The 25,394-nt window shown below is 38.1% G+C and overlaps 1 protein-coding gene across 3 annotated transcripts in view; it reads right to left on the bottom strand.

The window, feature by feature from the left end:
* phka1a (phosphorylase kinase, alpha 1a (muscle)) overlaps positions 1–25,394 on the bottom strand; it is a 149,099-nt gene that overhangs the window by 101,239 nt on the left and 22,466 nt on the right. For all 3 annotated transcript variants that reach the window (XM_073058362.1, XM_073058363.1, XM_073058364.1), the window contains exons 5-12: positions 22,693–22,775; positions 21,064–21,144; positions 17,669–17,767; positions 13,828–13,974; positions 12,093–12,146; positions 8,144–8,266; positions 5,875–5,970; positions 1,996–2,103 (exon numbers count right to left, since the gene is read on the bottom strand). In XM_073058362.1, coding sequence (XP_072914463.1) covers positions 1,996–2,103; positions 5,875–5,970; positions 8,144–8,266; positions 12,093–12,146; positions 13,828–13,974; positions 17,669–17,767; positions 21,064–21,144; positions 22,693–22,775 — 791 coding nt within the window. The remainder of the gene's footprint in view (positions 1–1,995; positions 2,104–5,874; positions 5,971–8,143; positions 8,267–12,092; positions 12,147–13,827; positions 13,975–17,668; positions 17,768–21,063; positions 21,145–22,692; positions 22,776–25,394) is intronic.

Genomic DNA, 25,394 nt, shown 5'->3' with positions numbered 1-25,394 from the left:
TCGCTCCCTACGCAACTCCCTTGTCCACTCGTACCCCCCATCCCTTCCCACCGATCTCCCTCCTGGCACTTATCCTTGTAAACGGAACAAGTGCTACACCTGCCCTTACACTTCCTCCCTCACCACCATTCAGAGTCCCAGACAGTCCTTCCAGGTGAGGCGACACTTCACCTGTGAGTCGGCTGGTGTGGTATACTGTGTCCGGTGCTCCCGGTGTGGTCTTTTATATATTGGTGAGACCCGACGTAGACTGGGAGACCATTTCGCTGAACACCGACGCTTGGTCCGCCAAAAAAAGCAGGATCTCCCAGTGGCCACACATTTTAATTCCACGTCCCATTCCCATTCTGATATGTCTATCCATGGCCTCCTCTATTGTCAAAATGAATCCAAACTCAGGTTGGAGGAACAACACCTTATATACCGGCTGTGTAGCCTCCAACCTGATGGCATGAACATTGACTTCTCTAACTTCCATTAATGCCCCTCCTCCCCTTCTTACCCCATCCCTGACATATTTAGTTGTTTGCCTGTTCTCCATCTCCCTCTGGTGCTCCCCACCCTCCTTTCTTTCTCTTGAGGCCTCCCGTCCCATGATCCTTTCCCTTCTCCAGCTCTGTATCGCTTTCGCCAATCACCTTTCCAGCTCTTAGCTTCATCCCAACCCCTCCGGTCTTCTCCTATCATTTCGCATTTCCTCCCCCCCCCACTACTTTCAAATCTCTTACTATCTTTCCTTTCGGTTGGTCCTGACGAAGGGTCTCAGCCCGAAACGTCGACAGTGCTTCTCCCTATAGATGCTGCCTGGCCTGCTGTGTTCCCCCAGCATTTTGTAGGCATTATGTGGACTCTGCTTTCTACTTTAGAAAACCTTGTCTTTGTGGATTACCTCACATTCCTTCACATACACACCAGCACATGCAAGAGGAAGACCAAAACCATTACCCTCAATGTAGAGTCTCTTCCTCTCGTCAAGATATATTGTGTCCACTTACCCAGCACTGCTGGATTCATCTACCTGGGCAACATCATTCCGCAGGATGGTGGGATCAAGAGCAACATCCAGTGCAGACTCAGCAAAGCTAGAAACATCTTCAGATCAATGAGCAATATGAGAATCAACTGCATACAGCATCTAACCAAAGTGAAGCTGTACCACACTCTTGTACGGGTCATAATGTTGGCATGTGACAGAAAGCAACCTTGCCAAGTGGTCATCATTTCACACAACCTGTCTCCAGAAGATCCTCCATATTTTCTGGCCAAGAAAGAGTTCCAACCATGCACTTCTCCTTCAGTATCAAGAGGACATAGCCACAACCATCAGGAAAAAACATTGGAGATGGATTGGGCACCAAATGAGACGAGAAGCCAACTCTGTCATCAAAACAGCACTTCACTGGACCCCGAAGGGCAAAGGAAAAGTAGGAGCCCAAAGAAAACTTGGTGCCATACCACAGAGGTAGAAGTAAAGATCCTAAACCACAGCTAGGTCAGAACACAGAAAATGACCAAGATCAGACAGAGATGGAGGAACTTTATTACTGACCTAAATGCCAGTGGCATAACAGGCATTAAGTAAGCATGTAGGAACGGAGATGCCAGAGAAAGAAAGGAGCATGATTAACAAGGTAGAGAGATGAGACGGTAATGAAATCAAATACAATTAAGAACAAAACAAGTAAAATTTTAAAAATAATGGGGAAATATTTTGTTGTAGCTTAATTAGGGAAAACAAATCCATAGAAGATCTGCATGGGTGAAGAAACAGAAAAGTTCCACCATACAAGAAATAAAAATGCAAAATAGTTGTGTGCGCTTGTGCAACTAACTGTATGATTAGCAAGACGAATGAAAAACCCTTGGGATTGTGCAAGTACATTACACGATAGAATGGATTGATAGATACCAAGTTTCAATACATAATTTTGAAGTATTTAATTGGAGGAATTGTAACTTTTAAATATTGCAATATTTTAAAATTGTGACATTTACCTCTGCAACAAGACATCCTAGCATATACAAGGATTGTCCCCACATATGTGGCAGCTTTCCCATGTGAACTCTTGAGACAGTGTGAGGGTTCTGGTATTCTTCATCCATCTGGAAGCAAAAAGTGAAATAATTAATTTCAAAGCACTTTCTACTTCAGTAAATCTCTGTGGGCATTATACACAGACATTGAAATAAGTCAACGTCAAGACGGCACTCAAGACTAAGATTGTTTTTAATCCAAGGAAAAAAGATAGTGTCATGGTCCCTTCTGGCAATCCCCCACCTTGCTATTTACCTCAGGAATTGGGCCTCAATCCCCTCATTTAGTTTCCAATCATTCCTAGGTTCCACTAACTACACACAACTGCTTTCCATCAGCAAATGCAGGGTAAATGCAGCCCACAACAAGGAGCTGCCAGTTTGTTAGTCGACTCCGGTGTGAGTAACCTTGTTTCGTGGTTCTTAGGACTGCCAGTTCTAAGTCTAGCGTCACTCCTAGATACCGATTCCACGCTTGCTACATCAAGAACGCCTCCCGACTCAGCCTCCGCGCCCATGTTCTACACTTGGGTTCGTCCACCGCCTCACTCGTGTAACAGATAGAGCATCATCTGAAACTTCATCTGGCAATCAATGCAAAAACTGCATTCTGTTCTTTTAACAAAAAGAATAACACAGCATGCAAAAAGGCCTAAACAGAGTTGATGTGGAAATGATGTTTCCCATGGTGTGGGAGTCTAGAACAAGAGGGCACAGCCTCGAGATGGAGGAGCATCCATTTAAAACAGAGATGCAGAGAAATTTCTTTAGCCAGAGGGAGGTGAATTTGTGGAATTTATTACCACAGGCTGCTGTGGAGGCCAGGTCGTTGGGTGTATTTAAGGCAGAGCTTGATAGGTTCTTGATTAAACACGGTATCAAAGGTTACAGGAAGAAAGCTGGGGAGTGAGGCTGCGGAGGGGTTAAAAAAAAGGATCAGCCATGATTGAATGGCAGAGGAGGCTCGATGGGCCAAATGGCCTAATTGTGCTCCGATGTCTCATGGTTTTATGGTCTAAATAAAACTCAGAAGATAATATTAAAGAAGAAATTCAAACAAGTGTACATTTATTACAGAAATTAGTAAGAGTCCACCCAAGTAATTAAAATACTTGGCTGAAATATTTTTTTCATATTATGTGAATAATGGTTTAATAGATACTCCAATAAAATTTCAGACACCACTCAATGTCTATTAACAACAATGTGAAATCAGATGTACACAAAGAACTAATTATAAAAATACTCAGATATTTCTTTACTGCAAGTACAAACTGGGACAAATGTGGTATTGAAATTAGAATCAAATTCAATTGCACAACCTCCCTGGGTTACGGCAGGTTTCTGTTTGTAACCTGAATCCTTGTAAGTTGGAGAATACCTGTTTTAGGAAATTATACTTCACATTTGCCCAAATCATCTAAAGTTTAATCATAAAAATAAACTAATTTGGCCATGTAATAAGCATTGTTTTTATTTAATTAATTTGATCTCTTCATTAAGAGTGAAAATAAGTTTCACAAAGAAATCACATGCAAGCTGACAAACAACAATGAAATTGGTATATTAATATTCAGAAATTAACAGACTTACTGTCTACTTGATGAACTAAGTTGAGTGGTTAAATTAATTTTAGTTTATTTAAATATATTATGCTGGAATCCAACAATTAAAAATTAAGGACGCTGAGGCTTTATAAAGGACTAGCCAGCCTGCACTTGAAGTAGTGTGAGCAGTTTCAGGCTCCTGACATTGAAGAGCTTCCAGAGAAGATTCACAAGAATGAGCCCAGGGATGAAAGGGTTTATGCATGAGGTGTGTTTCATGGCTCTGGGCCTGTACTCGCTGGAATTTAAAAGAATGAGGGGAATCTCATTAAAGCATGTTGAATATTGAAGGACGCAGACAGAATGGATGCAGAGAGAATGTTTCATATAATGGGGGAGTCAGGACCAGAGGACACAGACTTGGAATAGAGGGATGTCCCTTTAGAATAGAGATAAGAAAGATTTTCTTTAGCCATAGCGTGGTGAATTATTAGAATTCATTGCTACAGATGGCTGTGGAGAGTATGTCATTGTGTGTACGTAAAATGCAGGTTGAGGGGTTCTTGATTAGTAAGGGTGTTAAAGGTTACAGTGCAAAGGCAGGGGAATGGGGTTGAGAGGGATAATAAATCAGCCATGATGGAATGGCAGAGCAGGCCTGGTCTAATTCTGCTCCTAAGTGTTATGGTTGAAATAAGGAAATTAGAATAGGTTTCAATCTACAAGCTTGTTCCTTTTTAAAAATGCTATTCACAGATTGGAAATCCTGAAAGGAAAGGAAGTCAAAAAACCTCCCTAGTAAAGAAGTTATAGATTTGGAGATTCATGGGGCCTGTAGAAGACAGAGCATTATGAAATTATGAAATTAGCTAATTTAGAAAAATGATATCAAGACAAGAGCTAAAAGCATGTCAGTAAGGGCAAGGTATGCTAGAGAGTCCATAGAATTCAGAAAGGATGTCAAGGAAGGGTGCAACATCATTCTGTAAAAAGTCCTCCCAAAGCTAAATCATTCACAAGTGAGAGTGAAATAGGAAATCCCAATCTAATTTGTTAACAGCTGACTGGATCGAAAGTCAGCAATATTTTGAGGAATATATTTGTTGAAATACCAGGGAAGATCATTAAATATAGTAATACTTAGGAGAAGAGATCACTATGGACCCGGAAATTTCCAAACAAAATCCTTTCTGTGTGACCTTTTCATTTTAAGAAAATGAAAGTCTTTTCTGATGGCATGAAATTAAGTCATGAATAAACTTAATCTCCATGCACAATAATAGACTAGCATTGCACTTCTACGTAACACATGATGTGATCAGGTCTTCAAAGCAAAATTGTTTGGCACATTCGAGTTATGTTTCATATCCTGTTTTCCATTTAAGAACAACAAATGCTTAAATCCACATGGCAGATGGATTAAAATAGAATCTTGTTCAAGTACACCAAGGAACTGCAAAAGCTTCCTGTCTCTCCTCCACAGGTATTCCACTAATTTCTCACTCAAAGTATCATGGAACCATTTCCTTGGCTGGAAAAACATCCAGCGGGTTACAAGAAGCTTTGATGAGGATATAGAAAACACTAAGGAATGGCAAACATGAGCGTCAGAGGATGTGGAACTGAAACCCAAGAAGCATAATAACTGCAGAGTATCTTGATATTGCTGATTTTCACCAAACAGTTAAAATGTCAGCCGCATTCACTGCCTTGCTAATATATCATGTGAGAAATGTACAGCGAAATAAATATGTTTTGAAGTACTATATATCTCTCAGATAGTACGAGAGGTTAGGACATGAAGACACAGCCTCAGAATAGAAAGACATTCCTTTAGAAAAAAGGTGAGGAGGAATACCTTTCACCAGAGGGTGGTAATCTGTGGAATTACTACAGATGGCTGTGGAGGCCATGTCATTGGGTATATTTAAAGTGGAAGTTGATAGGTTCTTGATTAGTAAGGCAATGAAAGGTGACAAGGAGAGGAGAGGAGAACGAATGGTGGAGCAGACTCAATGGGCCAAAGGACTTAAATCTGCTCCAATGTCTTATGGTCTTCTATGGACCATTTCCCCACATTCTAACTTATTGTATTTGCACTGAAAATATTAAGTTGCAAGATACTACGTCATACAGAAATAATGCTCAGACAAAATAACAATGGTGAGAATAATACTTCTAAGCCATTTTATTACTAAGGTATTCTTAGTGTTGACAGATTTGCAGAAGAATCAATCTGAAAGTATTTATTCTGCACGTACCCTATACCTACTGGAAAGTATTTTAAAATTACCTTATCAGCTGGAACAGCATAAAGTTCTGGTATTAAATGGATACCACCTGGGCGCACAACAAGAACTCTGTTCAGAGCTTCCCTGTATTCTTCAATCTATAAAAAGGAAGAAAAATATCTGAATAATCTAGTCACAAATGTTCAACAGCATCTTAAGACCTTGAAAATATATTACTTATCCTGAAGAAGGACTGGAAGAAATAAAAATGCAGCAGACCCCTTTATTCTGTGCCTAAATTGAGGCAAAATATGACATCCAGAAATAGTACATTAGCACTTTGCAAATACAGCTTTATCAAAAATATATTTACTTGATATAATAATTCTATATTTATATATAAACTAAAATTTATAGTGTATTGTATATACAAAAGATTCTGCAGAGGCTAGAAATCTAGTGTAACAGACACAAAACACTGAAGGAACTCAGCAGGTCAGGAAGCGTCTACGGAGGGGATAAACAGTCAAGGCTTTGAGCTGAGACCCTTTATCAGGACTGAAAAAAAGGGGAGTAGAAGATGGCAAGTGATAGATGGAACTGGGTGAGGGGGAAGGCGGGTGGGTGGATGAGAGGGAATGTGGGTGGGTGGGTGAGGGGGAATTGAGTAAAAAGCTGATGAAGGGCTGAAGAAGAAAGAATCTCATTGGAGAGGAGATGGACAATTGGAGAAACAAAGGAGGAGGGGCATTGAGAGGGAGGTGATTAGCAGGTGAGAAGAGAAGGGTTAAGAGGTGAGCCATAATGGAAATGGAAAAAAGAGAGAAGGGGAGGGGGAAAAATTACCTGAAGTTACAAAAATCAATGTTCATGCCATCAGGTTAGAGGTTACCGAGACTGAATATGAGCTGTTGATCCTCCACTCTCAGAGTGACCTCATCATGGCAGTAAAGGGGGCCATTGACCGACACATCAGAATGGGAATGTGGAGTGGAATTAAAACAGTTGGCCACTATAAAACCCTGCCACCCTTGGCTCCACCCATTACCTAGCAGCTTGTACTCTTACCCCTCTCCTCACCTTCTTATTTTGGCTTTTTCTCACTTTCTTTCCAGTCCTAATGAGGAATCTTGGCCTGAATTGTCAACTGTTTACTCCTTTCCATAAAAGCTGCCAGAGCTGCTGGGTCCTTCCAGTGCTGTGTGTGTTTGTAGTGTATTGGCAGGAGTGGGGGAGTGGGTTGGGAATAAGGCAACAATAAAGTGAAAATGTACCTTTGGCTCAAAATAGTTCCTTTTGGGCTTGGATTAGACATGCTGGTTTTCCTTCAATTTGTTGCTCAATCATGGGCATGATTATAGCAAGGTTCATGCCATCCTTGGGATGGTAGCACACTCATCGTGTCACACATGGTGAAGTATACAGAATAGGCAGATAGTGTTATCAATCACGTGCAAAAATGATTGGATACAGTGCTGCGGTATTCCACTGTAATGCTCAAATTAATGAATTGCATTATGCAGATCAGGAGAGGTGTTTACCACCAGGAAGAGCCACTATTAGAGATAATTGGAAATGAAAATGGTTGCATTGAATTATATAGCACACTCATGAATTGAGGAAATATTTCTAATTGCTATTTCTGTAAACAGAAAACTGCTGCAGGCAGTTTATAATCGATTAATATAGAGTTAGGTCATACAAGCAGCAATTAGATGACTTCTTGGGAGCAAACATGAGGAAACCTGCAGATGCTTGAAATTCAAACAACACACACAAAATGCTGGTGGAACACAGCAGGCCAGGCAGCATCTATAGGGAGAAGTCCTGACGAAGGGTCTTGGCCCGAAACATCGACAGTGCTTCTCCCTATAGATGCTGCCTGGCCTGCTGTATTCCACCAACAATTTGTGTGTGTTGTTTGACTTCTTGGGAGATGTTTTGGTGTTAAGTTATTGTTGGGATAGCAGGAAGCTTATTCAAATAATACCATGGGAAAATAGACCTATTTGAGAGTGTAAAGGGTGACCCTAGTTCAATATTTCTCTGCTTGCTACAGTTCAGAGATGAATTCAATGAAAATTATGTGCTGATATTTCTAGAGTGGAGCTTAACTGTAAAATCCTTTGATTTGAAGCCAAGTACGTCAACTTTAAACTAGGCGGACTCTTGCCGCGCAATAATTTTTTTGCCAGTTCATATTAGCTGACATCAAATTTTAATGAAAATAAGCATTTACTGCACCAGCAACTCATTAGCTAATTAAGAATGTAGATACAGTGCTAAATATAAGCTCTTTTTGTTTGGATCAAATATCTCACATATTCTTACCTGCTCTGTGTTCTTATTGAACAGTGCATCGAGTAACAGGTATGTCCAGAACAATGGCCATTCACATTCTAGGTTCTCAAACAACTTCAGTTCTGCATTTTCGTAATAAAGTCTGGAAGGATCCTAAAGACATAATAAGCTACTGTAGCTAAAGTAACAGAAAGATGAATTTTGTGCAAATAATAAAAAGACTTTGGATACGTCAAGCAAGATTTGCAGTGGAGGTCAGTTCCTCCTTCCTTAATAACCGTTGACAAGGCAACCATTGTAATGCATGAGAATAGTAAAATAAAGGTTCATGCAAGTCACCAGATGAAAAAGAATCCCACTTTTCTTTAATTTTTAAAAAACTGTACAGGAGGATCAAATTGGCTATTGGAGAAATAGGTGGTAGCTAGCAATTAGTGAGTAGAATTCTCAAGGAAGGCTGCTAGATGATAGGTGCTAAAAGAACTTTAACCTTTGGCCAATTATCATTGGATTCAGAGCAGACTACAAATCAACCCAAAAAACATAAAGGAATTATGGAATACACAAATCTAAACATTTTTAAAATCACATGTAAATTTTGGTATTATTTGCTGCATTAAAATTTTCTTCAAATTTATAATAGAAATAAGAAATATAAAACTTCCTCAAATTACAAGAAAACATCACTTCAGGTACATTGCCTCATTTATTCACCTCCAAACTTCTCAGTCTAGTCTGCAAAGAAATTTGTGCATGAAAGTACAATGATAAAAATCAGCCAAATTACACTTTAAAATGATGTTTCAGTAACAGCTCTCCATCTTGATCCAATTACCCCTTTCTCTTGACAGCTCTGTACTAACTTGACATCATGTACTAACATCTCTGGCTTGCCATGCAAGACAAACTAAGTTGTAAACTACATTTTGGTTGTAGAACAAAACTCAAAACAGTTAGGCAGGTCTTTTATAATCAGGTGATCCTTGACTTGCCTGTAAACTACTTCTGGACCACTCGTCTCATCCCCTGAGGTTACCCTCCAGCTGACTGGACTGGGTATGTAGCCAACTATGCTCAGAAACAATGCAACCAAACAATTTGTTCCTTAACTTATTTCTTATTTCTTTAAGATTTTCCCTTTAACACTATGTAAATAACTTAAGATAAATATAGCCCTTCTATCTCGACATTCACTACCCATAACTGCAATTCTAGCTCAACTTAGGAAAGCAAATCTGGTTTAATGAGATGAGAGTCAACAGTTCTAACAATCTTTGGCCACAAACACTGTATTATCTGTTTCTTAATTCCAGATTTTACTATCCATAGGCAAATTGCAGCGGATCCAAGTCACCATTCAGACAGAAGCTGATCTTCTTCAACACCAGCCTCTCAAAACACTACATTTAATCGTTAGTTGTTCTAAGTCAGGGAAACAAGAAGTTGACATAACCCCAATGTCTGTGCACCAATGAGAATTGACAAAAAAGCATATGCAGCCACCTATTTTCTTACCAGATAGGTGGCTGCGTATGCTTTTTAGTTGCCACAGATAGCTGTGGAGGCTGTCATTGAGTATATTTAAAGCGGAGGTTGATACGTTCTTCATTAGTCAGGGCATCAAAGTTTATGAGAAGGCGAGAGAATGGGATTTGGAGGGATAATAAGTCAGCACTGATGAAATAGCGGAGCAGACTCGATGGGCCAGATTTGCCTAATTCTGCTCCCAAGTCTTATAGTCTCTATAAATGGATCATGGATTTCTTGACAGAAAGGCCTGTCAGTCAGTCCATTTTGGCAGTGACATTTCTATCTACATCACACCTAGCACTGGCATCCAACAGGGATGCGTGCCCAGCCCACTTTGGTTTATGTGGCTGATGCATAACTGCATTTCAAACCAAACGAATGATTTCACTGATAGTAGTGGATGGCCTCATCAACGACGACAACAAAACAATGTACAGAGGAGGTAGTGTGACTAGCAGAATGGGGCGAGCAAACAACTTGATTCTCAACATGGACAACAGCAAAGAGACAATTGTGGATTTCAGGAAGCACTCCTCACTGCACATTCACAGCTCCTCCAAAGAGAGAGATAGGAGCACCAAGTTTCTGGGAGTGTACATACAGACAATTTCTCCTGGTCCCTCAACACCACCACATTGGTCAAGAAAGCACAGCAGCATTTCCTGAGAAGATTGAGATGAGTGAGGCGCCCCCCCTCCCCACCCATTTTACCTAATTTTTACAGGAGCACCATCAGGAGTGTCTTGAACAGCTGTGTCACCATCTGATACAGAAATTGCATGGCATCTGACCACAAGCCCCTACAAAGGACTGTGACATCCTACAATGCTGAGAGCATTGGGATGTCTCTTCCACCCAACAGAGATATTTATCAGGAGTGCTGCAATTCCCTTAGCATTGTCAATGAACCCTCCCTTCTGTCCAACAATCTCTTTGACCCTCCACCATCAGGTAGGAGATACCATGGTACTAGGACAAGTAACTGTTAAGATGGGAAACAGCTTCTTTTCACAGGCCGTAAGACTTCTGAGTGCTCTCATCAGGTATGAAGCACCAGTTGCATTATACTGTTTACTTTTAACTTGCATCATATATACACATTATTATTTGTTAATGTATTTGTGGTGACATTAATACATGTCAGGTGTGTCAGGAATGGACAGGAGGAAGAGTATAGGAAACTGATACAGGACTTTGTGATATGGTGCAACTCAAACTACCTGCGTCTCAATATCACCAAGACCAAGGAGATGGTGGTGGACTTTAGGAGATCTAGGCCTCATATGGAGCCAGTGATCATTAATGGAGAATGTGTGGAGCAGGTCAAGACCTACAAGTATCTGGGAGTACAGTTAGACGAGAAGCTAGACTGGACTGCCAACACAGATGCCTTGTGCAGGAAGGCACAGAGTCGACTGTACTTCCTTAGAAGGTTGGCGTCATTCAATGTTTGTAGTGAGATGCTGAAGATGTTCTATAGGTCAGTTGTGGAGAGCGCCCTCTTCTTTGTGGTGGCGTGCTGGGGAGGCAGCATTAAGAAGAGGGACACCTCACGTCTTAATAAGCTGGTAAGGAAGGCGGGCTCTGTCGTGGGCAAAGTACAGGAGAGTATAACATCGGTAGCAGAGCGAAGGGCGCTGAGTAGGCTACGGTCAATTATGGAAAACCCTGAACATCCTCTACATAGCACCATCCAGAGACAGAGAAGCAGTTTCAGCGACAGGTTGCTATCGATGCAATGCTCCTCAGACAGGATGAAGAGATCAATACTCCCCAAAGCCATTCGGCTTTACAATTCAACCGCCAGGAGTAAGATATGTTAAAGTGCCGGGGTTAGGACTCAATGTATTTAAGTAAACTACTTAAGAACTTTTTAAAAGCTATTATTAATGCTTTTTGAGAGGGTGATTTTAGATGCATATCATATTTTTACTGAGTTAAGTATTGTATGTAATTAGTTTTGCTACAATAAGTGTATGGGACATTGGAAAAAATGTTGAATTTCCCCATGGGGATGAATAAAGTATCTATCTATCTATTACTTTGTGTTGCATGTCCAAGTTATATGTACTGTATTGTGCACCTTGGGGCAGAGGAACATTGCTTTGTTTTGTGATATTGGTTGAAGTAACATAAACTGAGCTTGAACTTTAACTTAACACTCTCTTTCTCTTTAATCCTAGATACACCGACTAATTTTCCAATTTATAAAGTACAAAACTTTTCTAATTTTTTTTGGAAATCACACCTCAAAAAGCCAAAATACATCATATACACTTGCAAGGGTTTATAATAGAAAAATATTGATTAAGAAAATGACACTAGAGTGCAAAATATTGTCAGAAGAAAATACATATTAGAGCTATTCCATACTTGAATGATCAAGAATCACAGTATTATTTAATGCTAAAAAAGCAAATTTGTGGGGGAAATAAGAGTTCTACCATACCTCTATTGGCGTTTTATAACCATCTCTCAGAAACCGGCAGCAACCATAATGACCCTGTTACACAAAAGCACAGCCAAGTTATTTGGATTGTCTCTGCACTAATGTAGTCCCTTTTTGAATGTAATTCCACATACAAAATTATGTTTATTCCTTATATGATGCAAAGGTGAAAATCAAATCCATTTAGAGCAAGGTTTATAGCATCTAGCGATCAGCTTCACAAGTTGGTTTAGTTGAGAAACTTGCAGTGAGAAAAAAAAGAGGAAGAGAACGGGAAAAAGGAAGATATGGAAAACGAACAACAGATGCTGGAAAATTTCAACAGCACTAAAGAGAGAAAACAAAGTCTACTTTTTGGGTTAATAATTTTTCATCAAAACGGGAAGGATTTAAAAACACACAAAGCTAAGGAAAAACAACCCCACATTACAGGAAGTATTTAAGTGGCAAGTTGAATGGTGAACTGCAAAAGATAGTAATGGATCTGGAATAGTGTAAGTGGAAAAGGCAAATTACCACAAATAGCTAATAAAAATACAACTCCCATAAAAATTCACTTAAACGATGAAGCAGGATGAGATGGAGAAGCAGAACAAAGCCCAAACATGGTCATGATTGCACACTGAACAGAGACATTCATAATGTAAAGGGGACTGAATTATGATCAGAGAATATAATGAAGCAGATTTTACACTGCTCCAAAGTCACTGATCTTCTGCCTTTGGACCAAACTTTGTTCTACCAAGGTCTCAGGGACATGGAGTGTGATCAAAGGTCACTGTAAGCTTTCCAAAATTATCACTAATCCAAGTTTCAACAGAGCTATTGACAGCCAGACTGTTGTCAGATCTTTACATTCAGAAGCATGTTACAAAGAACAACCTGCATTCAGTGGCCACTTTATTAGATATAACTGCTCTTTGATGCAAATATCTATTCAGTCAATCACTTGTAACAGCTCAATGCATAAAAGCATGCATTGTCAAGCAGTTCAGTTGTTGTTCAAACCAAACACCAGAATGGGTAAGAAATGTGATCCAAGTCACTTTGACCCTGGAGTAATTGCTAGTTTGAGTATCTCAGAAACAGCTGATCTCTTGGGATTTTCACATATATGTCGCTACAGTTTACAGAGAATGAAGCGAAAAACAAAAAACATCTAGTGAGTAGCAGTTTTGTTAATGAGAGAGGTCAGAGGAGAATGGCCAGACTGCTTCAAGGGGACAGGAAAGTGACAGCAACTCAAGTAGCCATACGTACAGTAATGGTGTGTAGAAGAGTTTCTCTGAAGGTACAACATGTCAAACCTTGAAGCAGATGGGCTACAGAGGCTGAAAACCACAAACATACACTCAGTGGCCAATTTATTGGGTACAAGAGGCACGTAATAAAATGGCCACTGAGTGTAACTTAAGCCACATTTCACTCACTCTCAGATTAAATTCACATCCTTCTCATCTACTCATCAATGCAGTATATAAAAATAGCTAAATCAAACTGTAATTTATGCCAACTTAGCACTTTTGAGCTAGGGTGGTGAATAGCTGGCCTGAATATATCCCAAGCCAGGAATGGAAAAGAACAAAAATTAGCTTAAATTCTCTTCATGACACTTCTGAGCCCGAGGCAAAATGTGACCCATTATTAAAAGGCATTCTGACAGACCTCAAAGGACTATTTGAGTCCTTTGAGCCTACACAGAAGGAGAAAAATGTAAGCTGATCAAAAGACTTACCTGTAGTTTTGTGATGATCTCGTGTTTTGTTAACTCAACAAGTTCAATATCTTCTACAGCAAAAGCTGGGTAAGAGATAACTGAGAGGAGACCAGCATCAATTTCTTTAGATGTTGATGCTCTTGGCAGCATTGACTGCAAGATAAACTGGAATAAAGCATATTTTTTATGTCTATGTATATTTTTGTTTGCTGATGAAAGTCTGTTCAATAAATGTAAAGCTGTTTGGAGTCCAAGACCAATCCTGCAATTTCCAATTATTAACTCAGTTCTACTAAAGTTCATATATTAGCCTTTATCCATTGCTTATAACAAAACAAACCATTGTAAAACAGCACATAACAGTCAAACTAGTTGCACAACTTAATAACACCTGTTTGTACCAGATTACTGCCACCACAAAGCTTTACAGCTCAGGTGGCCCGGGTTCAATTCCCACCGCTGCCTGCAAGGAGTTTGTATGCTCTTCCTGTGACTATGTGGTTCCATTTCCTCCCACAGTCCAAAGATGTACCAGTCAGTAGGTTAATTAGTTGTTGTAAATTGTCCTGTGATTAGGCTCAGATTAAATCAGAGGATTTCTGGCTGGCAAGGTCTGACGGGTTGAAGGGCCTATTCTCAATAAATAAAAATAAATAAACCTCTATAAAAGCCATTAATAGCATTCTATACATTGACAATAATCAGGTTGAGTTACTTCTTCATAATCCTTGTCAACGTGTCTACAGCCTTCAATATGGTTGACCACATCATTCTCCTTAAGAGTCAACTGTTACTATATCGGCCTATTCCCATTCTTTCTTGCAACAGTTGTGGCCACTGTTTACCTGCAAATTCTTTGCTTACAATGTAAATATAAAGCTCTTCCAGCTTCAAAGCGGGAAGATCAAAGCTGTTACCTCTAATCCTCACCCTTTCCTCATTGTTCCCGATTACCTGACTCCATCCCCATAGCACAACCATGAACTGCCTCAGTTCATTGGCTGCCAGAACATTTATCCATACTTTTGAAGCTCTAAGTACAACTGTTCCAATCCACTCCTCCCATCAAGCCTTCATCTTCCACCTTCTTTAACATGATCATCCAAATCTTTTTTGTTATTCACACATTAACTTGCACAAAATCTCATTCATTCTTTGCCTGTGTAAATTCATGATCCAGCAATGCTTTATTTAAATTTAAAGCTCATACTCAGTTTTAAATCCTTCATCAGTTTCTCTCAATCTCTGAACTCCCACAGAGCTACAGTCCTCAGATTTCACTGCTACTCCTATTCCATACTGTTGATGTTTGGGCTCTTAGGTATTTTTGAGCCTACAATAAAGGTGCTGGCATATTTCACTATAATGGAGGTCTTGTATAATTGAAAGTGGGTTTTATACTAAATATGGTGGAAATCAGCAGGTAATTCCACCATTCCACCTGGCTACTTTCTTACAATGAACCAGAGTACTGTGAAAAGCACAGCAGGATGAAAGCGATAAGCATCATACAACATCACTCTTCACAATGAATTTACCAATAGAAGTATGCCCCTTCCCTGCCCACCATCTCCAGAGTTTATAATTTGTAATCTATCTATTCCTGAAATTAAGACACATGCAGAGATTTTATCATACTCTACTGAGATCTTCTGCTCCACATCTCACAATAAGAAAACATATAAAACACAAAGCATGTTAGACATCGTAACAATTGCAACAGGAAAAAAACTAATTTCTGATCCATGTGAAAGCAAGGGATTCTTGACTGAACTTTACTCAGCACCCTTATCTGCCCAACTTAGCACAAAAATAGTTCCCTTTCAGGGAAAAAAAATTCTATGGCAAAAATAGATATAAATAAAACTTGGAAATGCATATGATTTTTGTTTGTTACAAGTACCAATGAATTTGTAACTCTAATAGGTGGAAAGCAATAGAAATAACACGCTTATCAAAAATCTACTGCATAAGATCAAGTATTAAAAATATCCAATTTTGTATCAGCACAGTTTTGATCAGAGAATCTGTGTTTTATTGAAAAAAATGTTCTAAACATTGAATACGAAAAGAGAAGAAATATAAAATTTGGAACTGTTACGTATTCAGGCAACAATAAATATATATGAGTTAGGCAAGGGTTTTTATAACAAATAACACGTTTATTAAACACTGAAAACAAACCCCCCCAAAAGTAAACAAACACTAGCGTAACCGGAAAACAGCTGCTATGCGGCAGATTCACAGTTCTTAATAGCGTTGCAGTTCAAACAGTTCTTAAAGCGGTATTGAAAAAAAAGTTCTTTAAAGCGGTATGCCGAAAGTTCAAAAGCTCACAGTCCATTTAAAAGGAGAGACTTTTTAAGGCGATTTAAATTCTCTTCCACGTCGTTGTCCTTCAATCCCCGGCGTCGAACTTTCCCACGAAGAATTTTATGAAATATAACGGCTTAAAGGCACTGACCTTCCTTCCACACTATTCTCAAATCCTTTCTGGTCAAACCCAGGGATTAACAGCAAGAATAGTCAACGGAATCCTTCCGAATGAGGATCAAATAAGGTCGAAACCCATCCACCGTCGAAAATCGATTCTCCTCGATCTTTAACTTCCGAACTCCAATATTCACTCTCCACTAGCAGTATTGTAAGAAACTGCTGGCAATGACCTTTTAAACTTTAGGCATTATATAAAACTTCATTTTTCAACTAAACTGCGTCATAACATTAAATCACGCAGTGACATGAGTCAGCTTGGCAAACCCAGCCACGAACTGCCCCACCCCACAGGGTGGGTCTTCCTTTTATAACCTGTAAAAAAAACCTGTCACATGACCTCTACTGGCGGGAAAATGACGTCACTCCACCATCACAAGACCATTACCTCAAGTCCAGTATAGCTTCAACCCCAGTCACGTGACAAGGGTACCACTGTCACGTGTCACGGGTACGTAACAGAACAAAGAACAACATACGCAAAATGCTTGAAGAACTCAGCAGGTCAGGCAGCATCTATGGAAATGAATAAACAGTTGACATTTTAAGCCAAGAGCCTTTTTCAGGACTGAAACGGTAGGGGGAAGATGCACGAATAAAAACGTGAGGTGAGGGGGAGGAGTATTAGCTAGAAGGTGACAAGAAGGGTCTCAGCCTGAAGGGTCGCCAGCATTTTGTGTATGATGCTCTGGTTTTCCAGCATCTGTAGAATCTCTTGTGTTTATGGCTTAGAACAAGGAACAATGTTAGCATATTCAATGCTTGTCACATCTTTAGTGTTCCAACAACACAGAAAATGGGACTTATTGTGTATTTGTTAGCACAAGAACACAAGTTATGCATTGCTTTGAGGAACTGAAATCTCTTATTTTATACAGGTACTTGAAAATTAGATTTTCACTTACAGAGAAAATTGCTGTATGAAGATGGTGAAGAAGTTAAGATGTTTCAAAAACCAAAGAAGTGCCCACTGAAGTACTTAGTGCCCTTAGTAAAAGGGGCAACAAAGCTATGGAAATCCAAGTTGTTTAAACTAAATTGGATCTGTCATTTTTCCAAAAGTTAAACGTATTAATTTTTAGGCTACAGTGCATGGTTTAGAGAAACCATACATTTCTTAAGGCAATTTATTTATTTCATTTTTATTGTAAATGTTTGTTTTGATTTCCTTTCCTTTAGAAAAAAAATGTTTTGATTAATTGTGGATATCTTTGCACTCCAAAACCACAAGATGCTGAACGCTGAATAGCAAAAATTAAATCTGTACAATTTGATACTAATTACAATTCTTTTCAATATATCACATTTTACTGAAGTATAATTTAGCAACATATATTAAATTAAACAACCTTTCTATAGATCTTACTTGGCAAAGTTGCACTTCATCATTCATGACATGAATGACTGATCTGGGACCTCCATTAGCACCAAAGAGATTTAATTCATCAAGTGCTTCCAGAGCTGCCTGTGTTTCAAACAGAAAAGGATTTATTTCAGAACACCCAAACTATCATTTTTAAAAATAACCTAGGGAACATTTGTATTTCTACACTGCAATGTAACTCTATCTTTTTTCCACTTCTGATACACAGAACACTTCTGATGAATGAAAGCTACGTGTACTTAATCTAATCTTCAGAAAACACCTAAGAATTTTACCCTCCGTAAGCTAGATTTTCTGAACAAGACTTGGGTAAATTTCAATGTCTATGATTTCAACACAATAGATGACAGAATAAATGGATGCTGGTGGTCACTATAGTGATTTGCAGATACTCTCTTATCTATGTTATACTTGTAACTTGAGAGTCTATTTAACAGAAGCTGTTTAAGTCAAAGGAGGGACTTGGATTTCACAGTGCAATTGAACAGGCTAATAATTATACTCAACATGTGGAGTTTTGGATACACCAAGTTATTAATCAAGTTATTAATTGACAGTTAAAAGATGAAGGTGCGCATATTTCTTAAAAATATTTTGTGATGGACAATGTATTATGATTATGGAGGAAATGATACTAGGAAAGGAAAAACAATAACATGTTGAGAAAGAATCCTTTAATATAAAAATTTCAACTGATGGGTTTGTAATGCAACTCTATAAGAAACAGTTTGTACCTCTGGTGCCGTATTTGCTTTGCAGAATAAAATAAAAACAAGATGGCTGGGAAGCAGGTAAGGAAAAGAGAGATTCAAATATTAATACCATCAGACTGATAAGATGATCAACTAAACTAGTGCCGCTACACTGAGTACAGCAGAATTTGGTCAGTTAAATAATACTTACCAAGATTTGAGAGCTGGAGAGGAGAAAGATTCACAACTACTAGAGTTAGTTGAGATAATTCATCAGTTCTGATTGATTCTTTATTGCTCTAAGGTAATTAGGATACTGAAAGCACATTTGCTAACATCTGCAGATTTCCTCATGTTTGCCAACCTCATGAAATTTGGTAGTTGAGCTTGTGCACAAAGAATGAAAACCACACAGATATCTCAGATTTCCATGAGGAATACTGCATATTTGTCATGGCTTAATATTTTGATTAGATTGAAAAGAAGACCATTGTTAAAATATCTTTTGCTTACTGTTCCAATGACCAGTTCATCACAAGGACATTGAATATAAAATTATGGACGTTATGATAGTTAAAGGTAAGGGCAGAACTGGAAATAAAGCTAGGCAGTTGATGGAAGGGTGAGTGAGGAAGAACACTGGGAACTCTGACCATAATTCTGTGGGTTTCAAAGTAGATATGGAAGGGGTAAGATTAATGCTCAAGCTTAGTTGTTGCACTGAGGAAAGGCTGCTTTTACTATCATGAGAGAGGACTTGTTGAAAATAAATTGCAAGCAGTTGTTTGTAGGTAAAATAACAGATTACAAGTGGGAATATATTTTAGGACAATAAAAAGAATTGTAAAGACTTCCAGTGAAGGTGAAAGGCAAAGACTGCAAGATTGGGGAACCTTGTATAACTAAGGGTTATTGAATGTTTGATTGGAGGAAAAATGAAGCATATGGCAGGCATAGGCAATCAGAAATTAGAATATATACAATGTCGGAGATAAATTAAGAAATAAATTAGGAAGGCAAAAAGAGGCCACAAAGTTGGCATTTAAGATTAAAGAAATTCCAAACCATTCTATAAGTTTATCAAGAGCACGTGGGTAGCCAAGGAAAAAGTGGGGCCCCTTAGTAACCAGAAGGATAATCTAAGTGTGGACCCTGGAATGTAGGCAAAGTTCTACATGAATATTTCTGATTTGAATTCACCAAGGATATGGAAGAGAGAGAGTTCAGGGAGTGGGTTGTGAATAACCTGCAGCAGCTGACCTTAGCTGATTTGGGATACATAAGCTTTATAAATATCTAGGGGCAGGCAATATCTATCCCAAGTTCCTATGGGAAGCATGGGAGGAGAAACATGGGGTCCTATCACAGATACTTGCATCTTCATTTCCAACAGATAAAATACCAAAACACTGGGGGATAGCTAACATTCAAGAAAGGAAGCAGAAATAAGTCAGGTAACTACAGGTGATGACCCTTATGTCATACGTAGGGAGATTATTGGAGAAATCCTAAGGGATTTATTAATTTAAGTACATTTGGAAAAACGGGCTGATCAGGGACAGTTGGCCAGCATGACTTTGTGTAGGGGAAGCTCTGTCCTACTAATTTTATTGTTTTTTTTGAGAAAACAACTAAAAGGAACAACAAAGGGAGGATGGTATATGTTCTCTACATGAACTTTAGTAAGGCATCATACTGGCAACACAAAGATAAAACAATGAAGGTGACATATGGCATACATAACTTTATAGTAAAGGCACAGAATATGGAGCTGGAAGATTATGTTGCAACTTTAGAAAATACTGGCTGGACTGCACTTGGGAGTAGTGTGTGCAGCTCTAGTCACTACACTACAGGAAGGATGCGAGTACCAAGGAGATTCACCCCACACATTGCCTGGACTTTAAGTATAGGGAGAGGTTGAACAGACTGGGCTGGTTTTACCAGAGTGAAGTAATCTTAGAGATCACCTGATAGTGGTGTATAAAGAATTAACAGGGTAGATAAACAGAATCTTTATTCAATGGCAAGGTTATCAAAAACAAAAGGGTTTATGTTTAATGTGAGATAATGAAGTTTTAAAGCAGATTTAAACAGTCTTTTAACTCAGTTAGTAGCGGGTATCTGGAATGCACTGCCAGAGGAGATGAGGGACATAAATACAATCACGATGTTTAAAAAACATTTATTTAAGCACAAAAATATGCAAAGCATTAAGTATATCTGTGCTGTACAATTCTACAGCTATATTACTGTACATGTTATCAATCACACATTTTTGCATACCGTTTTTACCTTTTACAATATATCCTCCAGTTCTCACCTCTTGCACCATTCCACCATTGGCAACCATATCTTCAGCCCCTTTGGCCTTAAGCTCCAGAATTCTATCTTCTATTAATCTTCTTGATTAATCTGATCTTTAATTTTTTTTTTACTTTGAATAAGGTTTTCATCATTGTTCTATATTTGGCATTTCAGAGGAAGAAATATGCTTTGGTTAATCATGCTACCCTAGCAATTGCTGTATAAATGTAAGCTGCTACTGTTTCTCAATTCCTTGTAGCTAACAGAAAAGAGATTTCCATTCCACAACTCCAGGTCCCAAAAAGGAGGTTGTTCAATTCCATCACTTTGCCTTTCTAAAATTATAAAAATTGCATTAAACCATAAATTAATACTTACTTTGGCCATTCCTACCGAACTGGCATTGAGCTCTGGAATTCCTCTGTTAGTTTTGTCACCACGTTCCCACATCCCATAGTCCTGTCACAAAAGAAAACAACAAAAATATATGCAGCACATGAAAGAACCTATTAAGGTTAGCTTGGACAAATGCAACAAGTTAGAACCTGGCAGTCTGAAATGGAGTTTCAAACATAAACTTCCGAGGCAGAAATAACAATGGTACCAAAATCAAGGACTCTTGCCAGAAAAATAAGGAAAGGAACCAAAATATGTTATTTTCAGGGATGTGATAGACAGAGAGAAAAGAATAACTGCAACCATTCTGTTCCATTGTGTACCACCTATTTAACTCAGTGCAAATGCTATTGAACCTTCTGGATGTTTTTCACCGATTGTCAGCATCAAAGAAAACCTTCAACCATTGCAATTCACTAATGAAACTTACAACCTAGTTGTAATGCCAAAAAATTGTGCTCCAGAAACAGCTGTACTTCTAGGCACATTGTTCAGCACAGTTGTAACATTGACATCCACATAGTAAAATGGAATATCACCAAGATTTGGCCAACCCACAAAAGGTAAAATATATCCAAACTAGCCAATTTTCACCAAAATGATGAACAACATCATGAACAATATTATTGGTGCTAAAGGTCTTAGTTCAGCCTTGATCCAAATGTAGGCACAATGATGTGAATCTGAGGGCTTAGGTCTGAATGACAATCATTGATATCAGGCATTAAGGAACCTTAGCAAAATTCAAGCTATTAGGAATGAGGCTGAAAACTGTTTATGAGTCGGAGTCGCTTCAGCTCCCCTTAGGGCATTGTCCTAGGTTCAGTCTCATAAGTTTTTGAAGAAGCTTACTTTGATCAGAGATAATTAGCATGGCTTTGAGGAGCAGGTTGTGCCTCACAAGCCTGATTGAATTCTTTGATGATGTGACAAAGCACACTGATGAAGGTAGATCGATGGTTGTGGTACATATGGATCTAGTAAGGTGTTTCATGAGGTAGGCTCATTCAGAAAGTCAAGAGGCTTGAGATCCAGAGAAACTTAACCATGGATTCAGAATTCACATACCTATAGAAGAGAGAGGGTGGCTGTATTCTGCCTGGAGATCAGCGGTGTTCTCCAGGCAGAATATGGATCTATTCCTATATTGAATGTTCTTATACACTCTCTACAAAGCCAAACAGCCTGGCCCCATTTGGGTATCTCATCCAAAGTAGGTATATAGACAGAAACAAATCATGTGGTTATTCATCAATTTTGACAGAATGCACGATAATAATATAGCAATGTGTTTTGTCATCTTGTAACAAAATTTCATGAAAGCATGTGTATGGAAGTAGCAGGGAAAAGCAACTCAGAGTGTCCTTACCAAAGGATTTAGACAAACCCAGTGGTGAAAGGAAGACAGTGCGGCATATTAATAAGAAAACCACCAAAATATTCAGTACTAATATGTAAACATATTAATATGCTTAATATGTAAAGCAGATTGTCTTTATTTGTACAGCCATACCAGTAAAAAAATATTTTCTTCACTGAACAAAACACAATATTCCTCCCTTACAAAACTGCAAAGTGAAATCAGAAGGGTCAGGATATCTGGATACTCACTGCAACTTTGTATGCTACTTCAATATAAAATACAAGATTCTGTATAAAATTTACTTCATCCAAAGTAAAAATTATATGAAGCCCTGGGGGGAGAAAACAGACATTATTAAAGACTTAATCTCATGACATAGAATGTAGCATTAAAACAGTCTTTTTTTGATATCGATGGAATTATGTAGAAACTCAAATTTACAGTAGTTAATTATAAACCTCTAGTGTTGAATACAAAATTTCAACTGGCACTATGGAGATCAATTCCACTGTGCAATAGTGACATCACATCAACAAATTTTCAACAAGAACTGGATATTGGTGATGGCAAAGTTTATACATGAACAGAAAGCCTAACATTTACACTTAAAGATTGAGATCATTAAAAATATTTAAGTATCATAAATTAAATATGTCATCATGCAGATTTAGACATGAAGCAAATTGCAGGCTCTGTAATACAAGGACCACAGCAATACTGCAAATCAAATCACTGAAAGTGAATGATTATCCATATCACTGGACTCCCTTGCTTCAGGGAATTATGAGAGATTAAAATTACAATGTTTTTACAAGTCTACTATTTTATGTGTTAAAGTAGGTGTCTAGCTATGAATAACGTGCTCAATACTGGATAGTAATAAGGGAGACAAAAGGAGAATTTCATACTCTCATTAAATAAAATATAACACTATGACACCGTTGATTTTAGCTTTCAATGGAATCCCAAAAAATGCACAGAATTGTATCAGCCACAATTAAATGAAGATAAGACACAAAAGTACTTATTGGAAACTTGGCAGTATGTAAATTTAAAAAACATTAACTTGCAATTTCAAAGTTTTAATGAAAGATGTTGGATATATAACTATGCAAAAGATCAAAAAACGTAACATTAAATACCTCAATTCTAGAAAAAAGCTTTTTTAAAAAAAGTTTAAAAATATATTTAAGGTATTTGAATGCTAACAAATTAAAAAAGAAATTGGTCTCTACTTAGAATTCAATGATAATGGAGAGGTTTCACCTCCCATTCTATGGGATACTCTGAAGGCTGTCTTAAGAGGGAAAATTATAGCAATATCTTCATATAAGAAAAAAATAAGGAATAAAACATTAGAGGAGTTACAAAATAGGCTGAAAGAACTAGAGAAAAAACACAAATTGAATTTGGCACAGGATACATTAGAGGAAATTTTTTAAAATTAGGAATGAAATTAACAGTTTGGCTATGCAAGAAATAAAGAAAAATTTAATGTTTCTGAAACAGAGACATTATGAAGGTGGGCATGGAAACTGAAAAAAAATAGCAGAAAATACAATTTATAGAATTAGAGATCCAAGAACAAAAATGATAAAAAAAATAAGCTAAGTGAAATTCAAGAAGCTTTTGCAGTGTTTTACAAAACTCTAGATTCCAAAGTTCCAGGGGGAAGCATAACCCAAAATGACACCTTCCTGAATTCTCTAGCGTTACCCACTTTAAGCGAAGAACAAAATAGAACGATGACTGCTGACATAACTGAAGTTGAACTAAAAGCTGTAATTAGTAGTCTTAAATTAAGCAAGTCACCAGGATCAGATGAGTATACGGCAGAGTGGTACAAAGAATTTAAAAATTAGTTAATTCCTGTTTTACTCCCCACACTGAACTGGGCTCTAAAAAAGGCACAAATGCCACCCAGCTATACCGAAAGAAGGCAAGGATAAAATGGAATGCGGGTCATTTAGACCAATATCCGTTCTTAATGTAGATTATAGATTATTTACCTCCATCATGGCCAAACGATTAGAAGAGTTTCTACCCATACTGATACGTAACGATCAGACAGGTTTTATATGACAACACCAGACACAAGACAATATATGAAGGACACTTCACATTATGGATCATATACAAAAAAATAAAATCGAAGCAATAGTGTCAAGCGTGGACGCTGAAAAAGCATTTGATTCAGTTAATTGGAACTTTCTTTACAGAGTTTTACATAGATTTGGTTTCCAAGACACAATTATTAAAACTATACAGACACTATATGACAATCCTACTGCTAGGATTAAAATCAATGGATATTTATCAAATAGCACGAGACAGGGTTGTGCATGGTCACTGCTACTCTTCGCATTATATCTGTAACCATTAGCTCAATACATCAGACAAAATGAAGATATCAGGAGAATTACTATTAAAGGGGCAGAGCATAAATTGGCTTGTTATGCGGATAACATTTTGATCTACCTAGGGCAACCAACATCCTCTTTACCTAAATTGATGCAATCCTTTGAACAATATGGTCAATTATCAGGATACAAGATCAACATAGATAAAACCCAATTACTTTCATATAACTATAGCCCACCAAGAGAAATTGAAAGTCGATACCCCTGGGCATGGCAAACAGAGTCTTTCAATTATTTGGGCATCATTATGCCAAAAGATTTGGCAAAATTATCAGAATGCAATTATCAGCCTTTATATTAAAAAAATTAAGGAAGATGTGGCAAGGTGGAACCTGATTCCTTTTTTCAGTCTCAGTTCAAGGATTGAGTCTATTAAAATGAATATACTGCCCAGACTGTTATATCTCTTTCAGACCCTACCAATAGAGATTAATCAAAATCAATTCAATGAATGGAACAAGATGTTATCAAGGTATATTTGACAAGGTGAAAGGCCTAGAGTTCGTCTCAAAACTTTGCAATTAACAAAG

This window comes from Hemitrygon akajei, chromosome 10 (assembly GCF_048418815.1).
Source record: "Hemitrygon akajei chromosome 10, sHemAka1.3, whole genome shotgun sequence".
In the NCBI taxonomy this organism is placed as follows: Eukaryota; Metazoa; Chordata; class Chondrichthyes; order Myliobatiformes; family Dasyatidae; genus Hemitrygon; species Hemitrygon akajei.
This window is presented reverse-complemented; position numbering and strand designations above follow the sequence as displayed.